This window comes from Haliotis cracherodii, unplaced genomic scaffold (assembly GCF_022045235.1).
Source record: "Haliotis cracherodii isolate W230 unplaced genomic scaffold, xgHalCrac1.p SCAF_1, whole genome shotgun sequence".
Classification (NCBI taxonomy): domain Eukaryota; kingdom Metazoa; phylum Mollusca; class Gastropoda; order Lepetellida; family Haliotidae; genus Haliotis; species Haliotis cracherodii.
In genome coordinates, this window is record NW_027266264.1 from 72,967,269 (window position 1) to 72,989,811 (window position 22,543).

Here is a 22,543-nt window from a genome sequence, read left to right on the forward strand (position 1 = left end):
GACCACACTCACCGCCATAGTTGTTTACATCGCAAGTTGTCTGCATTCAGAGAAGTTTGTTCGAAGTAAGAACTAGAAGAACACCAACCATGCCACCCAAGGCAGCCAAGGCCAAACAGGTATATATCCCCATGCTGATTTGATTTTAACACATTTATGATAATGATGTTGTTTGGCAAAGGGTGAAAAAACCCGAATAATGTTATAGAAATAGATTCTATACCTTCATGCTACAGTACCATGCATGTTTCCACCGGTTTATGAATGTTTTCACATGCATGTCATCTCAGTATTTTAAAACATATTGGTTATATATGAAGTCTTATATGTGTCATCAGTAAAAAGGTATATATTATATAAGGCAGTGAAATCCATCCACCCATGCAGATATGTTTCGGTTACTGATGTGTCACTGTCAGAAGTAAGGATTCAGTGATGAATTTCACAACGCAAATCCAATCTATTTGTATAAATTGATCAGGATGAAATATTTGCTTTAGCCTTCACTGTCACAATTAATTATTAAAATTATTATTGGTGCTAAAATTGATTGTTAAACCTATAGAGGTGTTGAACACAAAGTTAAATTGAAACCTTTTTTTATTAGGTATAAATTTGCCCATTCACTTTTGTACTTCTGGCTTCTTGTACTCCATCAGCCTGCACTCACAACTTTTAACTTATTGTCTTGGGAATCCATGGAGATCACATTTTTCAATTCCTTTTTTCTACCTGTTAAGATCCAGGTTAGAATTGATCTTCAGCAACCCATGCTTGCCATAAAAGGCAACTGTGCTTGTCGTAAGAGGCGACTAACCGGATTGGGTGGTCAGACTCGGTGACTTGGTTGATGCCTGCATCGTATCCCAATTGCGTGGAACGATGCTGTCGATGTCAATCACTAGATTGTCTGGTCCAGGCTTGATTATTTACAGACCGCCATCATACAGCTGAAATATTGCTGAGTGTGGCGTAAAACAGCAAACAAACAAACAAATCCTATTTGCCCCCGTGGGGATTCCAAGTTAGAATAAGTCCACAAGCAACTTGTGCTTGTCGTAGGAGGTTACTGCATGGGACGTTGCCTATAATATAAAGCACTAGTTTATCTGGTTCAGACTTGATTATTTACAGGCCGAAGTGATATTTGCTGGACTATTGCTGATGTGGAAATAACACGCAAACAATAAATCATGTCTGTTTTATCAGTAATTACAATTTGCTCATAACTACATGTAGAAGGAAAAATGAATCGGCATGCTTTGTTCAACATGACAGGGATTAACCTGATGCAAAATATTTCCTCCTATTCAAATAAAACTTAATATTTGACACAAAGTCAAAGCACTGCAAGTCGCAAAGGAGACATAAAGTATCACATCATTAATGTGTATTCAGCTGTAGCATGCATGCAGCAGTTTGTGTTTGGTATCACTCTGGCTATCAATAAACATTGAAGAGTAATCAATGATAGCTGAGGCAAGAAGGATGTTGCACGATGCTGTGCATCACCTTCATCATTTATGAATACACACCTCTGCGATAAATCTCAAACAACATGTATTACAGATGGGACTCAACCCAAAAAGGTACGAGAATCTGTACTTTACTAAGAAAGTGTTATCCCAAACATAACATTTGTTATATTTGACCACTTTCTAAATGGCATTATGTGTTCGTAGCCATGGGAGCCGTTTTAATTGACACTTGTGAGAGGGGTACACAAAGAATGTGATCTAGACTACCAGTTATCATACTTTTGTTTTGTGTATTACAGTTTCCTGAACCTCTCACAAACTAACATTTAAGTTCAATGTTAATTATTGCATGCTCATTTATGAAGATCAAGGCGCCCCTTGATGTGTCCAACATTGATGAACATAATTCTGCAACATCTTTTTCGTGAACAATGCAGTTTATTTCGTTTGTGTTTTTATGAGATAATCATGTGCTTCTAATGGAACAGAGCGTAGCAGGTATGGGCGACTTGTCACGCAGGAGGGCTACACGTATACGGGTAAGTTATATGCACATTGTGACGTGCATCAAGATGCAGCACAGTGCATGCAAGCTCATGCTTAAATGAGTGGCCTGTGTGTTTGCACTTTGAAGTATAATAAAGATGGCAAATGGTTCCTATTTCACATGAAGATAAAATGAGAGATCACAATAGTTATTTATTTACTTTTTTCATTTGAGCAGTTTAAGAACTCTTCATTTTCGCTGTAACACGCAAGCATACAAGTTGCATAATTTTTTTTTCTCTCATCAAAATGTTTCTTCAAAGTACTATTATGTTTTGCTTTGACATATCATGTCGTTGTTTGTGTTTTTACTTGATGTGGTTTTATGAAATCATTTTCAAATGTGACTTGACTTTAAGTAATTGACGTCTCTAGTTTTACCTCTACTGAAATTGTTCACCATGTGCCATCTACACATTGCCTGAGCTGCTGCGTGATGCCGGCTCCCACACATGAATACTCGCACTGTGTATCATTCTCTCTCTCTCTCTTTTCTCCCTGCTCCACTTCACTAACAGACCGGTGGAGGCACCTCTGCACCGAAGGGTAAAACAGGGGTGCGAAATGCGGGTCAGGCCGCACCTGGCAAAATATCAACCATTAAGGTATCACCTAGTTGGTATATGCAGTCCATTATAGCTGATGTTACAGCTTTCTAGTTGGTACAGATGGCTGTAGATGGGCGTACACTGTGTAGGGCATGTCATCATTAGAAAATGGGGCATATTTTCATAGGCAGCATCTTTTAATCAAAGTCGCATAGAAGAAACATGTAGTGTAATGTAACAGTATCATTTTCTTGAAGGTTTTGTTCAATACACCAGACACTTTATTAATTGATTAAGACAGGCTGATATTTGTCATATTTTGATAAGTGATATATACTGTTATTAAATATGTATACATTAAAACTCAATGAAATGTGTGTGTGTGCGCACAGGTGCGGATATGTGTGTAGTGTCATGTAGAATGATTTTTTAGGTTTCAGTTTAAATGTTACAGAGACTTCTTCAGCGTTTATTTTTGCAGATAACTGTTATGAAACATACATACCTATGTTATATCTATATGTCATCGCATACATTTTTACTTAATGAAATAAGGTTCAGAGTGTTGCCCATCTACAGTTACTTTTACAGGTTTTGGTTTTCATTTGAACATAAAACTAGACATAGAGTTTATTAAATCCTTTTATTTTGTTACATATGGTCAGATAGCTTGGATAGTATGATGAGATATATAATGTAAAATTTAGCTATTGTCCATCCGATGTAGGAATAAAAAACATTGTTGTGAAAATCAAAAATACAATTAATATGACTAAAACTGGTGACAGAATATCTTTTTCCCCTCCTTTTTCTAAAATAATAAATTTTGATTTCCAATTTTGTTTAGACAATTTCATGTAACCTGTTTGGATTAATTTTATGACCATTTTAAGTAGGTATTGCTTTGTGTAGTGGTCCAAGGAAGTTGTGAAAAAGGGGCATTGTTGATCTTTTTCTTCTGGTTGGGGGGTAACTTTATGCACAAGTTTCTAAAACCTTTTTGCTGTTCATTAATAAAGGGCTAGTGTCTTTACTTTTTTTCAGAAATAATATAAATGTAGAAAGAGTTAATACGAGGTCCACATCCTGAGATGAAGACACTAGCCCTTTGCATTTGCTGTTAACACTTCAAACATTTTGTATGTGGATGCTTTCTCATTTCATGATATATATTTTTTTCCATGCAGTTGCAGTTTCACATTTATAAGATCATAGATATCTAAGAAGTTTGGTCTCATTCAAGTGCATTATTGATACATGTGTTGGGAAATAAACTTAAATGTAGGAAGGGTTACTACTTTCATCTTACAAACAGTGTTGGTTACACTTACTTGGTTATATATATATATGTATATGTAACTGGTTGCTTGTTGAAAATAAACCGCTTTGGAATTTATTGTCCCACTAAATTTATTTTGTTTTAGTGACAATGCATATACTGGTATATATAGGACTCAGATCTCTGACAGGTTTCTATTCTGTTACAGACTGTCTAATTCATAACAGTTGTTTAAGAAATAAACGAGTAGGAGTTGTTTATCATACAATAAAACACTGCAGGGGGAATAAACACTGAGGGGCGCAGCCTGTTTAAGGATGTTTATAAAATGTACAAACTTTAAGAATAGCTACCTTAATTTTGATCATGATTACTCGCTAAATAGAATCCGACCTCGGCAATGTCGGACAAGTAAATATTATGAACATGTGGGTTTTAAATGTGGTATTTCCCGCATATTCTCACATTTCTCATGTTGATTATTTGTACCTTTTCTCCTAATACTGATTGTCATATCTCTCCTACATTTGGATGCGATCGTTTGGTCACTGCGTTTATCTGTGTTACCCAGCTACACCTACGGGGAACAACTCACTAGACACTTCCCTTGTAAAAGTAACGTCATCCAATAAGTGACGTCATCAAGTTGCAAGCCCATATTCAAATCTCCAGAAATAACATCCTGATAGAACAATGTTTTATCAGGAAATAAACCATGTTTTGTTCTTCATTGCTCTTTGCGATTTATCGCATAACTATCTCATATTTGTATACCAAGTCAGTTATATGCATCATTCCCAAGATGATGTCATACACCCATGACATGGGGTGGTGGAGTATCCTAGTGGTTAACACGTGTGCTTCTCACACAGATTCCACAAGGGGTACAATGTGTAAGGCCTGTTTCTGGTGGCCCCTGCTGTGATGTTTCTTGAACATCACTAAGAGCATCGTTAAACCATTATTCCTAATTCTTGTAACCTTGCGGGGCCTCTGCTCCATTATTTTTAAGAAATGGAGAGTTACTCGGACATTTCCCTCTACACAAATCCTACCACAGATCTGATTCTTACATATATATTATTAAATTATTTCTTTTGTAGTTAATGTCCAATAGGTTGCTTTGTTTTATATTATTGAAACATAGACACCTTGCCGATTCATTAATAGTAGTGTTATTAATAAAATTGTAGTGGTTAATTTATTGTGACATAAAGCCTTTAAAAAATATCTTGTATTTTATTGAAGTCAATTTTGAATTAATGATGTAAGATATAATGTCTAATATGATGTGTGGCAAATGCATGTTGTAGATGTTGTCTGTACGTGTATTTCTGTGAGGATTCCCATGAGCCAGTGTGTCATGTATTGATGTATATTTCAGGAGGGTGATGACATGACAGACATGGGCGATGGTACTGATGCTGAAGATTGGACTCAGGTAAGTCAATCAGTATTTCCATCAGTAAGCATCTTCCAACTTTGGTATTAAATTATACTCAGCTCATATTCCTGTCATCTGAAAGTCAGAACACAGCTGAATCTACAAACCATCTCAGCTTACAGTTTGGTAAGGGCAGCGACTGCTGCTGCTCCTGATGTGTTAAATTATTCAGCTCAGACTGAGGTGGAATGTACGTGGGATGTGTATTTCCAATGCTGAGTTGACATTTGTGCTTCTCTTTGAGCAGCAACGGACTCTGGTGAAGCCTGAAGATCAGCTGGACCTTTCAGAAGTTGTAAGTATCTGTTTTTGCTTCTTTTACTGTATACATTCGTCTCATCAATGTCAAGTTGTAAGAAAACATTCTTGTTTCGTTAAGTGATACATACGTCTCATCAATGTCAAGTTGTAAGAATTCATTCTTGTTTCTTTAACTGATACATATCTCATCAATGTTAATTTTGAAGTTGTTTTACATGTCAGCATCAAGATGTCTGTTTGATTAAATAAAAAATAAATCAGAATGTCAACAGCTTTAGGGTACATAAAATATCTATAGGAGTTAGGTTTTGTTCCCAATTTATCTGTTTGTAGAAAAGGTGTTGACGTCAAGACATTCCAAATCATTATGAACTTAGTATGACATTGTGATTATTAAAATTAGAATATGCATGGAATGAAGATTATGTAATAACTTTCTTTAGGAACTGAAAGAAGAGTTCACGAGGATCCTGACCGCCAACAACCCCCATGCGCCACAGAACATAGTGCGCTACAGCTTCAAGGTAAATACACACTTGTATCATCAGTGTATTGTGTATCTTGGAAACGGATCCTTGGACAATACAAAAAAAACCTGAATATTTCCAAGATGTAATACTACATAGACATTATACCTGACCTTGTACTCTGATAGCAAGGATCATCACTGGTTTGTCTGGTCCAGACTTGTTTATTTACAGGCTGCAATGGTATTGCTGTAATATTGCTTATTGAAGCATTGAACTCTCACTGAAAACACATACTTTCTGATGATTCATAATATGAGACCATTAATTCTCTTGTCATCTTTAAACAACAATCGTCCATGAATTGGGGATGGTTGTGTATTTCCAAAATGTTTTTTAACTAAAAATCTCTGAGGTTTATGTATTTGAAACGGTTATTGTACTTGAGGGTTAATGATCAACACCAGTGATGGTGTTCTATTACAACTGTTTTTCAAATGTATTGTCATATATTGCAACTTTGGTCCATATCATCCTTGAGTAGTTTCTATCTAGTACTTCCTATCTTGTACTTTCTACTGCCATATTGAAGTCACTGTTGGGATGCTGGGTAAGAAAAGATCCCCAGCAACCTATGCTAGTCGTAAGAGGTGACCAACATGATTGTGCGGTCAGGCTCTGTGACTTGATTGATGGCGTGTTATCTAGGGCTGGACGGGTAACTTGGGTACTCGGGACGACTGGGTACTGAGTAGGACCCGGGTACCCACAATACTACTCGGACCCGTTGTTAGTCATGTGATATATTGTTTCATGACAAAGATTTACTATAACTACATGGTTATACAAGTCAGTAATGTACGCATTTCTTCAAGACTATGAACACATTCCTTCAGACTTATATATGTTTGAATAAAGATAAAACTTCAGTCAACATTTTATACTTGTATCTAAAAAATTTTGCTTGGGCTACTGTCAAACTATTCCCAATCGGACATTTTGTACGTATCTCTTGAAACCAACAGCGGTACTCGGGTAGGGTGGGGTAATAGCGGTGTGGGTACCCGGGTAGTAAATCAGGACTCGTCCCAGCCCTAGTATTATCATACCTTGACGCAGTGGATGGTTGCTCATAACATTAAACATGGATATTCTGGTCCGGCCTTGATTATATAAGAAGCGTTAAAAAAACAACAAATTCTATCGTGAAGTATTTCTGGTTCTTAGGAGAAGCAGTACAAACAGACATCCAGTGTTGACCAGCTGGCTGTCCATTTTGCTCTGGATGGTAACATGCTGCACAGAGATTCAGATGAAGCCAGACGCCAGAGGGACCGTATGGGCATCCCAGAGGGTAGGTATCTTAGCAGGATGTTGGCATTGTCAACGTGTGGTCATCATCTAGTTGGACTGGAATGATACACTGAAATCACGATACATTATGAATCCATATACATTGTTCACAAAACAATGTGTAACACAATACTCTATTGTAATTTTGAAATCCCTTCTTGGTGTCAAATTTGCAATTCAACATCACACATAAGATAGGATAGGTGACTTATTTGATATCAATCTTTTATGGTCCAGACTTGATTATTTACAGGCTGCCGTCACTCTGGTGGAATAGTGCAGAGTGTGGCGTTAGACAACAAACAAAACTTCATATGATAGAGTGAAATATGTACATCAGTACTTATTCACAGAGCATCTGTTGTCCTGGACCATTCCACAAAGCTGTCTTAGTGCTACACTATCATCACCCCTATACTATTACAATGACTTACAATAAGTTTTGTGGAACAGAGCCCCACATGAATGAACAACTTTATGAAAATATGTGTATTGATACAGATTGAAACTGACTTTTGTATTGCATCAGCTGAGATAAGTGTTGTGGGGCATCTGTGAATTACCGTATGTCTGCTTCAGTACCTAACTGTCTGGCAGTGCCATCACTTCCGATCAAATTGTGAAGTCATCGTTAATTTGGATGCAATACAGAAATGTTAACATTTCAAGTCTCTGGCCACAGCATACGTGTTCCAACTGGATAATGTCAAAATACTTAATTATAGCAGCAATTCTATGTAGCTTATTGTTTATCAAATAATAAAATTTAACCTTAAATGACAAAGGATGGTATATTGTTAAACTGTACTCGTGGTATTAAGCGCCCTGCTTCTTTGTATATGTAAGCACCCTCAACTAAGACAAAATTTACATGACAGTTCATATTACCTTTTGTAATTTAAGGATTTAAAACAAAATACAGCAGCTTAGAAGAGGTATTTAATTGCCTCAAAACTATTATCGAAAGATGTTCGTTTTACCAATGTTTAGACTTAGTTTGTTCACAACTGCTCGATCACTGACAACCAATTTGACTTTTTTGTGGTTTTAATAAGTGCCCCCTTCTAAGCGCCCAGGATGTTTTTTACAGCAAATATGATATTCACACTTCCTGTTTTAAATGTAAATTTACAAGGCTGTATGCTAAACACATAGAAGGTAGTTTGTCAGTCTCAACTAATAGTCAACAGATGGTTGGTTCAGCTTTAATTACAGTCAGGGTTTTTGGGTTGTACTGCCAGCTCTAAATTGTGGGCAAATTCTGTATATATATATATATATATATGCACATTTCTCTGCCCTTAAAAAATATGCACTCTGATGATTTTGTATTGTAATTGTATGATAATGAGATACGGTCATGATTCACCACAGTCCAGGTGTTCATGATAGTACGTACAAGGCTTTGTGTATATACTGTCATTGGATTTAGTTGATTCCACTATGAACAATTATGAATGAGAGCAGATGTGTGGATATTTTCATTTTCATTTCAATGTTTTTAGCTCACCTGAGTCAAAAGTTTAATTGCAAAATCGAGAATCAAAACGTCTGTTATTTGTTTCTTGTTGACCTTTTGATTGTGACCTTTAAAATGTTAGAAATTACCTGCAGATGTCAGGTAAGCTAAGAGCCTGATGGATTTAATTATTTAAGAATGTTGAGAGTTTGATGAAGTTATAAAATATTGATCATAAGATTTTGATACCATCCTAACTTCAAATTTGCTCAATCTTATTAGCCACATTGGCCATTTGTCACCATTACTGCAGGGTTAAGCGTTGTTATTCATGTATATTGTGCAGTTTGTTGTGGTTGTACATGCTGAACAATAGGTAAATATGATAACTATACCAGAAAGTCAATAATTAATACAAAGATCAAGTACATTTCAGTGCGACTCACTGGAGCTCTTGATCATAAACTGTGCTTTAATTGACAAATGCTGATTGTTTTAGTGATAGATGATAAGTGATAGATGTAAATATGGCATTGTACTTTTGCCTAACAGCCCTTGTAAATATTTTCTGTGGTAACCTTTTTCAAGCAGCAACAGAAGATGATGTACAACAGCAGCAGGCAACATCGCAGCGTGCAGGGGCTGTATCAGGTGATACTCCACACTGCACAATTGTTTAATAGATTAGAGTGCAGGGTGACACGTTTGTTCTGACGCTGACACATGCACTGCACAAACTCCATCTCCACACAGGCACATGCTGCACAGTTGTTTAATAGATTAGAGTGCAGGATGACACGTTCGTTCTCACACCGACACGTGCAGGATGAACGTCGTTCTGACGCTGACACGTGTACTGCACAAACTCCATCTCCACACAGGCACATGCTGCACAGTTGTTTAATAGATTAGAGTGCAGGGTGACACGTTTGTTCTGACGCTGACACATGCACTGCACCAACTCCATCTCCACATAGGCACATGCTGCACAGTTGTTTAATAGATTTGAGTGCAGGATGACACATTCGTTCTCACACCGACACATGCACTGCACCAACTCCATCTCCACACAGGCACATGCTGCACAGTTGTTTAATAGATTAGAGTGCAGGATGAACGTCGTTCTGACGCTGACACATGCACTGCACAAACTCCATCTCCACACAGGCAAGCGCTGCACAGTTGTTACATTTGAGTGCAGGATCACACGTTCGTTCTGACACTGACACATGCACTGCACAAGTTTTGTTCTTTGGTGTGCCAGACCCAATAATTGTGGTTTCGAATCCCAGATTTGACCAGATTTATGATGCTGTTGGATTTCACCAAATTGGTAAACATCTATGACCTGCAACACTTCAGGCATTCCTTCCACATCAGCTGACACGCTGTGATATAATCGAGATTGGCAGCAATGTAATCATCTTCCCAAGGCAAGGGAGTTAACTGAATATAAAAGTCCAGTTTCCACCCTTCCCAAACTAGGCCGGAATTTTGATGTTCGATTGTAGCACCACTAGTGGCTAAGCAAGTTATGTCCCTTCTATGTCCCTCCTACTGACCAATCAGATTCCACCTCTGATATCACTTGCAAAATGGCGGCGCTCAGTGAAGATTTATATTGTAACAAAACGGGTCTTACTTCGAAAAGTGCATCAAATCACATGAACACATTGATTAAAAACATGAAATGATTTGTAAAGTATCTGTTGAGGCTAAGTTGACGGTACACATGCCTTGCAAATCCTGCTATCGATGAACCAGATGTTGATTTCGTTATACGTATTTGATTGGACTATGCATAGACCAGTTATTCCAGCCAAGATATAACTCCATAATTCTAGCCTAGTTCGCCTAGGGTGGAAACTGGACTTTTGTAATCGGTTAACTTCCTTGCCTTGGGAAGATGCGATGTAATACCCAACTCACATCACTACTGCAGAATGACACATCTGCACACAGCACTGTGCACTGTGATTGTACCGGTAATAACAGTGCAAGGCTACCATTCAAAGTAGTAAGACCAATGCATTAACTGCGACCTGATCAATATACATACATGACACTCACTACATATACATTATTAAATGACTACACTATGATTCTCATTACAGTTGATAGTAAATGAGGGTTGGGTGGGCACAATGGTGACTGGGTATTGATAGTCCTTGGATAGTGTCAAATGTATCCACTGTAGATAACACTATTGATCTCTGGCTTGTTTCCAGTCTCAGTACTCTTTGAAATTGACATCAGTCTGCTATGGTACTGCTTTCCATATGCCCAAGGATCACAATAAGGATAAATCTGATTTGAAACCTACAAACAGTGGATCCTGGCACAGATAAGGGACATAACATTGCACAGAAAATTGTGATGCCTTATAAGACTGAGCCCAACTTGACTTCATTTAAGGATATATTTACAAATTATGGTATTCATGATATTAAGGCTTACTTAAACTGAGTATTCACAGCATTGACTGATTATACAGATTATTTCTGTGCTTTTTGCTGCATCCGCATCAAGATTCTTGGTAAGAATAGGTCCCCAGCAACCTTTTTAACAAGGTGACTAAACATATTGTGTGGTCAGGTTTGGTGACTTGGCTGTTTACATGTAACTGTTCTCAGATGCCAGGGGATGCTGATAATATCAACCACTGGTTTGTCTGGGCAAGACTCTATTACTTACAGGCCACCATATAGAATCAATATTGCAGAGAACAAACTTTATGTCGCAGCAATACATACTTGACACATACACTGATATCACATCAACACTTGGCACACACCTGCTGCAAACAGCTACTGTTGTTTAATGTCTGTGCATAATTGAATGGAAACTGTGACCTCATTACATATAAATCACATTCTGATCTTTGCGAATGCACACCAACAGCTGAATGCAAACACTGTGAGCACAGGTGCATGCTGGTATAACAATCAGACATACTTCAGCTCTTGCTGACATTGTATTCAACTAGTGTCTGTATAGTGGCAGCGTACTGCCATCTTTTATAGTTCGCTTGTATTCAACATCTGACAAGGCAGTTTATATAGATTTGTTAGTGAAAGCCTTCATGGTAGTTTTGATAGATTTTACCTTTAAACTGTAGGCTTGTCGAACACAAAGTAGTTTTCTGAGAGCTGAAACAATATGGATCAGCACAGAGTACTATTTCTCTTGGAGGATATTCCACATAACAGCTCTTGGAATATTTAGATGCGATATTTTATTTCAGGCATAGTACAAGAATACAATATATGATAAACCCTATAGTAAGAAGATACATAGGGCTAACAGTTCATTATGAGTTCAAAGTTGTAGGGGTTTTTTCATACAGAAAGGTCAATATAGTTAGTGTTGGTCTATTATTTGAGGTTAATAGTCGGCCTATCTGTGACTCATAGCGGTACCTGTAAACCCTCCCCAATGAGGTATCAATCCTTCTAGTTTGAATTGCAGAAACTGAAACTGAGGTGGAACCTGAAGAAATCTGTGAGTTTAAGCAGAGATAGCAGAGGAACTTTCTTTTATTTTAGTGCTGATATTCTGCATGATATTCATTGTACAAGAACCTTTTGGTGTTCTTGCAGATGAGCCCAATACATGAGTTAGCGCCATTTTGCTTTTGTTAGACAATAGAAGATGAAGTTCAGCAACTTCATCACAAGTACCGTTTTATAGAATGAGGTAGACGTAACTGGTCAAGTATTGTAGAAGTTGCATGGTTCAGTTCACCAATGTTGCTCACAACAAAGCCATGAGTTGTAGAGGTGTACGTTTCGACACCGGTGAAGCAGCTTTACCTAGATAGAGCCTTAGCTAAGTCTTCTCTCAACATCACCATCGGCCAACATGTCTGTGGGCTGTGAGAAGTAGCATGGTTAAATTGCAGAGATGCTGTTCATGACTCTAAGATCAAGAGACAATGTCACATGCATTTTAGACCTTTTGCTTTTGTTTAACTATAGTTGGTAAAGGTCTGCAGCTTAAATCACCAGTATTATGTTTATAGTGTTAGATCATACGCTTAGACACATCAGAGACTACCGGTAGTCCTGCTAGGACACTGTTCAAAGCTGACCATGATGGTCCGTGGTGTAGCCCCATAAGGGTTCTAGATTAAATTGTTTCTTAAGAATTTGTGTTAAGGAGGGATCTAAAGAAGAATTGCAGGTAGATCATTAGGACTTTGCCATCTGCACCATATTAAGGTAGAAAATGCTCACTTTTGATAGTATTCTTACGTGTTTCATTATATTTGTGAATGTTGAAAAGTTAAACTGTTTTCATATGTATTTGGTTGGCACTAATGCCGACAAGTGTGAAGAGAAGAATGTTTGTTTAAAGAGGATGACCTCATGCTAAAACCAACTCTCAGGTGTGACCAGGTTGACCACATGATACAAAGTGATGTTTGCACTGTTGACCACTAGGTCTGGTCACAAGGTCTCAATACACTTTGCAGGCCTATGTAATTTACATGTAGAACCAACCCCATTCAGGGTGGCAAGATGCTACTGATTTATTTCATGCCAATTGTTACACTGAGCAACGTAGTGGTGGCTTGTAAAAGTAATGGCGAAGCTACACTAATTCAGACTGCTGAATAGACAGCCACACACAAGCTTTATGTGTGATCTCTAACAGCCCTGTAATAGTAATAAAATCAATATAGTTGACATCAGGTTACCTCATTTGTGATGGTAATTTATATCCAATTTGTAAAGCATAAGTTTCCGTTTCACTGATCAAAGCTTCATGCCTGCAACATTTTATTCTAGGGATTAAATTCAATCATTATTTTATATGTGTTTTATATGTGTTTTCCAAAGCAAATATATAACCTGAACTAAAGTACAGTTTTTTCCACAGCTTGAAGGACCAGATATGAAGATGAATAGATATATATTTAATGTAAACAATATTTTTCAGATCATCATGTAATATAGCATATCTTAAGTCTGACAGTGACAAGAAATAGAGAATTAAAGACTAATATATGAGTGTTTCTTGTATGCAGCTGCCAGTGAGCAGGCAGTCAGTGAGGGAGGGGATGCCGCCCAGGCTGCAGAGGGGGAGGGAGAGGATGATCACAAGGTAGGTGGACATGTACCAGGCTTGCTGGGGTTTTTCCTGGCTGCACTGACACACAATGCCAAAACGGATTTCTTGTCTGGGCGATGTCAGGTGTTTTGAAAACCTGCAAATGATTATATTTTTTGTAATTTGAGAAGTTTTTTATACAACCATATGATTGTATGTGAATGGACAGTAAATGGTCCTGTGTTTGTTATTGTTTTCTGTTTGTAAGGTTTTTAGAAAGACATTCTTTACTAATTGGGGTCATTTGGACACCTGTCCTTTTGTCAGAATGTTACTTATCATGGAATCAAAGCTAAGAAAGGACAGTTTGTATTGTGGTGAAAACATTTAAGGGTTTCCAATGAACATGTTATTCAATTTGTTTTAATGTAGTAATGTAAAGACTTTTAGGTTGATATCAAGTAAGCCAAATATACCAACCAAGTCTATCAATCTTTCAGGGGAAGGAAGATGGTGCAGAAGAGGCAGCGCCATCTAGTGGTGATAAGAAGCTGACCAATCAGTTTAACTACAGTGAGCGTGCTTCCCAAACCTACAACAACCCATACAGGGTGAGTGCAGGACAAGTAACTTCTCATTTTAATGCAGAAAGGTTCATCTCAAAATCACTGGACTGCTCTGATCTTTTAATAGTGTAAAAATAATGTACTGTTAAGTATATTTTAGATAAGCCTGGTGGCACTTTTAATATATATTGGAAAAGTAAAACATCATTTCAAGACCACATTGGGATCATATGGTAGAATAGACCTTGTAATTCTGGTATTGACGGCATATTGACAGTCAAAGTTAAGTGAATCAAGTGGAAAAGATTGCTGGATGTAATGTGTGTCTGTGATGCAGGAGCGGGGAACAGCAACTGAGCCTCCACCTCGCGTCACCTTCTCCTCCAACGTCACACAGTGGGAGATCTATGATGCATACCAGGAGGACTTTGAGAAACAGGTGAGTATCAGGAAAATACTCTTGTAAATGTTCTTACTGTAAAACTATCTCATTAAAATCGGATCTTTTACTCTTGACACGATACCTTTCTGTGTGAAGATTTGTCACCTGAACAGTGAGTGAGTATTGTTTTACGCCGCTTTTAGCAATATTCCAGCAGTATCATGGCGGGGCACACCAGAAATGGGCTTCACACATTGTACCCATTTGGGAAATCGAGTCTACGGCGTGACGAGCGAACACTTTAACCACTAGGCTACCCCACCGACCCAGGTGATCAGTGAGGAACTTTGACTACCCAAGCTGAACGAAGCATGCATGGGTTCTTGATCCAATCAGATGTCAGCTTTCTGAAATGATTCAACTCCATTTCTTTATCACCTCCATTTGGTAACTTTAACCAAACACAAACCCCCTCAGAACATAAAGTAGCCCTTTATAGTATCCCCTTTTGCTTACAAAGGACAGGATGTATAAAACATCAATAAAATAGCATGGCCTTATGTTTATGGATCATGATTATATTATATTTCGAGATATAGAAATCAGACATGCTTGTCTGAATGATTCGCAAATTCATACGGAGAATTTAGAAGCCTCGATACTGATTAGCTGATTGGGAAGTTTTCCTGAGCAAAAGATCTGATTTTACTGTGATTGTACTGATAACAGCCAATGCCAGATAGTTCCCTCTGTTGTATTTAGTAAAAAGCTGCTAATTAGAATTTAAGGTATTCTAACTCTGATGCTATGCTTACAGGAGAAGAACAAAGAGAAGAAGGTTGTGCATGGGAGAAAGGAGGAGGAGAAGACGAGGAAGAAACTGACCATTACAGAAACTCAGGTTAGTGTACTGTTCTACTCTAGTCTAGTCGTGTAAATTGAGAGTGTGTGTTTGGAAAATGTTCCTGATCACTCACATGTGTTTTCCATGATATTCAGCTTTGTGAATGTTTTTTCCCTTTGATATTTATGCAAGCATCAGTTTTAACATAAGAAATTTCCGTTTTTTCAATGTTTTTTAAGATAACTGAAAGAAATACTTGTGTTTGACAGAGTGATGACATTTCACGGGTGGCACGTGCTGCGAAGATTGTGGAGAGAATGGTCAACCAGAATACCTACGATGACATTGCTCAAGGTAATGTAACCCATTTATAAATCCCACCTGGGACCATGCTACCCTTGTTGAAGTGTGACCTTGTTGAAACCCCAAAGAATAACCCTCATCACAGTATGTCTTCGGAATCATTTTGTTTAAGTTTGCATTTTGAAATAGACCCAGCCAATATGTGTGTGCATTTTGAAATAGTCCTCAACAAATGCATGGAGATCAAGGTCCAGTGTAACAGTTCTCATGTCATTGTGTTGCTGTTACAGATTTCAAGTACTTTGACGACACGTCAGACGAGTACCGAGAACAGGAGGGTACTCTGCTTCCACTGTGGAAGTTCTCCCACGAGAAGGCCAAGAAGCTGGCTGTCACGTCTCTCTGCTGGAACCCCAAGTACAAGGACTTGTTTGCTGCTTCCTATGGATCATGTAAGTGTTTCTCCAGTATTGTATTGGAATATGAAATGTGAAAATCATGCAGCTCTGTTCAGCGGAATAGTACCTATGTTTTGTCAGATCAATTTTGAGATAGTTATCAAGCACTCTTTAGTGTCATATGACCATCAGCTTACCAAGGCAAAAGTTTTAACTGACTACAAAGGTCCAGTTTCCACCCATGCCGAACTACACTGGAATTTCTGGGCTCGATCATTATGAGTGCCACCGCCATACAGTGGCTTTTATGAGTTATGTCCCTTCTATTGACCAATCACATTCCACCTCTCACATCACTTGCATTTGCTTCAAACTAAATGGTGGTGCAGGTCAAGTCGATCTGATCAATAATCAAGATCTATAATATTGTAAAAAAATGGGCCTTACCTCGCGAAGTGCATCACATTATTTGAGCACCTTGATTGAAAACATGAAAAGATCTGTTGATGCCCATTTGACAGTACACATGCTTTGCAAATCCTGCAGTCGATCAAAATCTGCATGTTGAAATCCATGTTGTTTACAAACCGGATGTCTAGTTCGTTGAGCGATTTTGGTTAGACTATGCACAGGCTCCAAAATGTCCAGAATTCAAGCCTGGTTCGGCCACATTGTAAACTTGACTTTTACAGTCGGTTAACTCCCTTGCCTCAGGAAGATGTATGACCCTATGGTGAGGGTGGCTATTAATAGATGGATCATGAGATTATGATCACAAACCAACCACACCAATATAAACTTCAAGGGACAAGGACTTAAGACAAGAAACTGAAGATCTTGAAGTACTTCGATGGGAGCAGTCAGCCACGACTTGGTCTGCTCTGTGTACTGAAACAATGCTATCTACCCTGACCATCTGATATGTTTGAAGTATTCCTGTCAGTGGCTTAAAACCTTTTTAACTCACTTCATAATAACATGACTCTGATCTAAATTCATGATTTTGACATTGGCTTCTTCCAGATGATTTCATGAAACAGGGCAATGGAATGATCCTGTTTTCTTCCCTGAAGAACCCGTCGTACCCTGAGACTGTGTTTGAGACAGACAGCGGGGTGATGTGTCTGGATGTGCACCCGGAACACCCCTACCAGGTGGCTGCTGGATTCTATGATGGCAGTGTGGCTGTCTTCAATGTAGTAGAGAAAAAGGATGGCCCAGTTCATAGATGCACAGCAAAGAATGGCAAACACACAGACCCAGTTTGGCAGGTTGGTACCAGAATTTGCATGGAATATTGATTGTACAGCTGTGAGCTAAACTATAGAAATATGTTCTTAGCACATTACAACAATGGACACTTTTAACATATTTCTATCCTGTGGTAGATGTTCACAAGAACTTTCTTACATTGTTTACAATATACTTAATCCTTGACATGCTATCACTAATAGTTTAATGTCTTCACATCATCATTTGATCGGATAAAGCATGACACCATCTAAGAATGGATGACGTCTTTCAGTACCACAAGCAACAAACAAGAAGCTTGCGAGAATTTAAAAAATATAAATTAGAAGGTACCGGTATATATTTTGACTGCAAAAGTGTTTTCCAGACTTGACAACTGGAGTGACAATGTGTGATGTTTTCAGGTGCGCTGGCAGAAAGATGACACGGACAACAACATGAACTTCTACTCCATATCATCAGATGGAAGAATTGTACACTGGACTATAGTGAAGGTAATTTGTCTGGTGCTTGGTAACTTTTCAGAATTCTTTTTCAATCAGTTCTACAAATTATCAAATTTGGTAAGACCATAATAGTTTCAATAGTTCCTGCTAGCTATGTATGTATAATGGGGTTCTAAATGTTTTAGAATGAGATGATGTATCAAGACGTCATCACACTCACCCTTCCGGAGGACCCCGCAGAGGGGCCAGATGGTATCAAGGTGCCCACCGTGGGTAGGTAACACGAGCAACTTCCACACCACCATCTTTGTAGGACTACTGATACACTCATTGACGATCTGTAGTCACTGACGTCACTCTTTATTCTTTATTGGTAATTGACCTGCATGTTTACTGTGTGGATTCTGGATTACAATTGGTTCCCCCATCGACCTGTGCTGGTTGCAAGAGGCAGCTTAATGGGTCGGCTGATCAGACTCAGTGACTTGGTTAAAAGAATGTCATCATTCTGCCATCATATAGCTGGGATATTGCTGAGGGCAGCACTAGAAAATACATAAAGAAAGGTGGAAAGTGATGACAAACCAGTGCATATTTGTATCTCAAAGAATATTTATACACCATGTACATGTTTAAAAGAGAGACCATCGTTTAATTAAACCAATCTGAAAATTTCGTTTTTTTAATATGGTGAAATGTTTGCATTGCCGTTTGAAAGGGATAAAGTAATTCTGTTTTCGATCACCTCGACTTCTGCTATGGGTACACAATGTTGCTATTGTGGTTCAGGTTGTGGCACAGCATTTGACTTCCACAAGCAGAAGAACTACCTGTTCCTGGTGGGCACAGAGGAGGGCAAGGTCCATGTATGTTCTAAAGCCTACACAAGCCACTTCATTGACTCCATCGATGCCCACAACATGGCCGTGTACAAGGTGTCATGGAACCACTACCATCCAAAGATCTACATCACATGTAGTGCCGACTGGAATGTCAAGATCTGGGAGATGGGTGGCAAGGTGGACAAGAACGCAGATGGTTCCGAGGTGGCGTCAAGGTATGTCGATGATGATCGCAATAATTTACCTTGATCTGTTCGTTTGAATTACATTTGAAATTGCAATGCCTTGAAGGAGTGATTAAATGGGTGTTTTAAGCCAGTTTTAGCAATATATCAGCAATTGCATAAAAGGGGGACACAAATGATCTCAATACATTGTACCCATGTAGGGAATCAAAATGTGATGAGCGACTTTAACCATTAGACTACCCCACCTCCCCTGCCCCTGCAATGCAAGGTTTGTTGGGATTTTTAGCCTTTGTAATATTGGTGGGGGTTTCAGGACAGAATTAGTTACCAGTTCCCCATGCTTTTTGTAAGTACCAAGATGTGTACAAACAACTTTCAGTCAGGTGCAATAACATGATCAGATGGTTCCAGTGTGTGACATGGATGAGTGTTTCATTGTACTCCGTTGTCACGATGTTACTTATCCTTTCATCCACTGATTGCCCTGTCCCATACTTTTAGACAGGCAGCCGTGATATAGCTGGAATACTGCTGACTGGCATAAAAGAAACACACATACCCTTATGTAACATCTGATTGCAGTGTAGACATCAGTTTTTCAATAAGAGACTTCAGACTTCATGATTTGAGAGTAGACATGATGCGTAAACATATCGCCACAGAAAAATCCTATCCTATGGAAGTGGTAGATTATATGTATGACTTGTATTGCAGGAAACCACTGTTCTCCTTCGATCTGAACAACTCTGTCGGTGATGTTGCATGGGCACCCTACTCCTCAACTGTGTTTGCAGCTGTCACAGCTGATGGGAAGGTACAGCACAACCTTAGTTACTAGCTGGGCTTTGCAGTCAAGCACTTTTTAACATTCTACAGTAATTCTGCAGATTTCAGAAAAGTGTCATCCCTTAATTATCTGTACAGAGTTCTTAAGAAAATCCCTTTACCCTGGCGTTTCAAACATCGACAATTTATTTGGTTATTACTGTAGATTCTATTACTGATGCTGACTATGTATCATGTTTGTTCAAGTATCATTAGTTAGGGTGTGAATATATTGAACATGGGTGTCGTTGTACAAAGCGATCTTAGCTCTTAGGTGATTGTAACTCTCATACCTTAACATAGACTTACGACAGTCATAGTGCTAAGGTACAATGGCACCCGGAACTTTACATATTCAAATACTTATAAATATATACAAAGATTCACACCAATGATGCTTTAATTATGCAATTATTTCAATGTTTAGAATAAAGTAAGGTTTATAAGTGTTTTGAGTAATCTCAATGAAAGTGACACTATGGTTTGGTTGTGTGTAAAACTGATCGATTGGTTATATGGACTGCATTTGTTTCAGGTGTATGTGTATGATCTGAATGTAAACAAGTACGAGCCACTTTGTGAGCAGATGGTTGCTCAGAAAAAGAAGACAAAGCTGACCCATATAGAGTTCAACCCTGTGTATCCCATGTTAGTTGTTGGAGATGACAGGTCAGTCAGTTGGAGTTAAACTAATCTCACTGCTTTTAATAGTACTGTACTTCACAGATAACTCTCCAAATATGAAGTTTTCCATGTGTCTGGACACAAGTGTAACCATTCTGATTGTCACCATATCTTGTTTCAGGGGAAATGTCACAAGTCTAAAATTGTCACCGAACTTGAAGAAGATGCCAAAGGTATGTCATCAGTTTGTTCCTGAATCATGCTTGATTAGTTTCCAAGTCATCAAGGAGACACTAATTCAACCTAATGCCCCTGTCAGTCTAATAGATGTGTCATTGTGCTACAATGTAAAACATATTAATCAGAACCCTTGGTATCAATGTTTTTATTAAACAGTGATAGTTTTTAATCTTTTGGAGTGAGTATGGTTTTACGCCGCTTTTAGCAATATTCCAGCAATATCACGGCGGGGGACACCGGAAATGGGCTTCAGACATTGCACCCGTGTCGGGTATCGAATCCGGGTCTTTGGCGTGACGAGCGAATGCTTTAACCACTAGGCTACCCGACCGCCCCTTAATCTTTTGGAAATATATAGCATATATATCAGTCATACATATGGTCTTACATATTAAAATGTGGCATTTTGGTAATGTTCTTTGCTTTGTGATTGGATTTTATATTTGGCAAAGGGCATGTCATCATTTGGGTATAAATTCATACTGATCCAGCCAGACCATAGGAGATAGTCACTCAACCGAGTAGTGTCTGCTTCCCGATCAGCCACTTTAACCATCTGGTCTCCGTTTCATTTCATTTTATTTAGTATGTTACGCTTGTGGGAGAGTGGGATAGTGCAGTAGTTTAAGTATTTGCTTGTCATACTGTTGATCAGGTTTGATTGCTGATAAGGATACAAAGTGTGAAATCCATTTCTGGTGTCCCTCTGATGTTGCTGGAATGGTACAGAAACAGGATTCAGCAACCTCCCTTGCCGTAAAAGGCGACAATGCTTGTCGTAAGAGGCGACTAATGGGATCAGGTGGTCAGGCTCGCTGACTTGGTTGAAGCATGTCCTCGTATCCCAATTGCGTGGATTGATGATCATGATGTCAATCACTGGATTGTCTGGTCCAGACTCGATTATTTACAGACCGCCGTAATATAGCTGGAATATTGCTGAGTTTGGCGTTAAACAACAAACAAACAGGAACAGGAATGAGACACTTTTCATTCACTCAGTGATCTTGTGATATTGGGCTTAATTACTTACAGATGTTGTGGTGTGTGCCATACTTTTTCTTATGCATCTTTGTGCGTTTCAGGAGAAGAAGGGGGCTCCCCCGATGGATGCTGCTCAGAGGACGCAGTTCGAGATCGCCAAGCTGGATAAGATATTATCCATGGTGCGAGAACCTACCGAGCCCAGTGCCTCAAATTAAACCAGCGACTGTCAGGAGGATATCAGTATTACCTACATGGATAAACCACTGTGCTGTAGGGCCTGTCTGGAACTACTCATCCACTATAGGAACACTTGTAAGGATTACAGAGTACTGGATTTACCATTACATTCCCCACAGTAATCATACAGTGTGCACGGTTAAACAAATGTGATTAATTTAATGTTAGAACTACAAAGATTCATACTTTTAAGGAAATAACATTTGAAATATTTTAAAGAAGTTGAAATTTATTGGTTCAAGTACAATATCTCTTAAAGAAAAAGGATGTTGTTGAAATGTATGTATGTGAAGTCTTAATGACTTAATCCTAGTGTGAACAACAGTTCAATTTATGTAAAAGCAGGGGATTGAATCCTTGTCGGAGAGACCACAGTTAATTTGAACTGTTCATCCATATTTAAATGTCCATGTTTCCATGGTGCTGGATTGACCAGCATTAGCCATTTGTTGAAGTATCAATGTTGATGACTGTGTTTCATGTGTATATTATTTTGTACAGCTGACTGTGATAAGGTCATGTT

General features: G+C 38.5%; 1 protein-coding gene across 7 annotated transcripts; it reads left to right on the plus strand.

Annotated features, from left to right (window-relative positions):
• The first annotated feature begins 19 nt into the window (after positions 1–19).
• Positions 20–22,359, plus strand: LOC139470097 (dynein intermediate chain 2, ciliary-like). Of its 7 annotated transcripts, none has more exons than XM_071252424.1 (23): positions 20–119; positions 1,967–2,017; positions 2,543–2,629; positions 5,236–5,292; positions 5,543–5,590; positions 6,000–6,080; positions 7,251–7,377; positions 9,424–9,486; positions 12,304–12,336; positions 13,865–13,941; positions 14,388–14,498; positions 14,791–14,892; positions 15,653–15,736; positions 15,949–16,033; positions 16,273–16,434; positions 17,404–17,651; positions 18,036–18,125; positions 18,263–18,350; positions 18,867–19,134; positions 19,822–19,921; positions 20,468–20,601; positions 20,738–20,789; positions 21,882–22,359. In XM_071252424.1, exons 1-23 carry the CDS (start codon positions 90–92, stop codon positions 21,996–21,998), a joined length of 2,295 nt encoding a protein of 764 aa, XP_071108525.1. In that variant the 5' UTR covers positions 20–89; the 3' UTR covers positions 21,999–22,359. The 7 variants fall into 7 exon arrangements, with proteins under 7 accessions (XP_071108525.1, XP_071108602.1, XP_071108680.1 ...); XM_071252501.1 differs by having other exon boundaries at positions 9,427–9,486; XM_071252579.1 differs by lacking the exon at positions 12,304–12,336.
• The last annotated feature ends 184 nt before the right edge of the window (positions 22,360–22,543 follow it).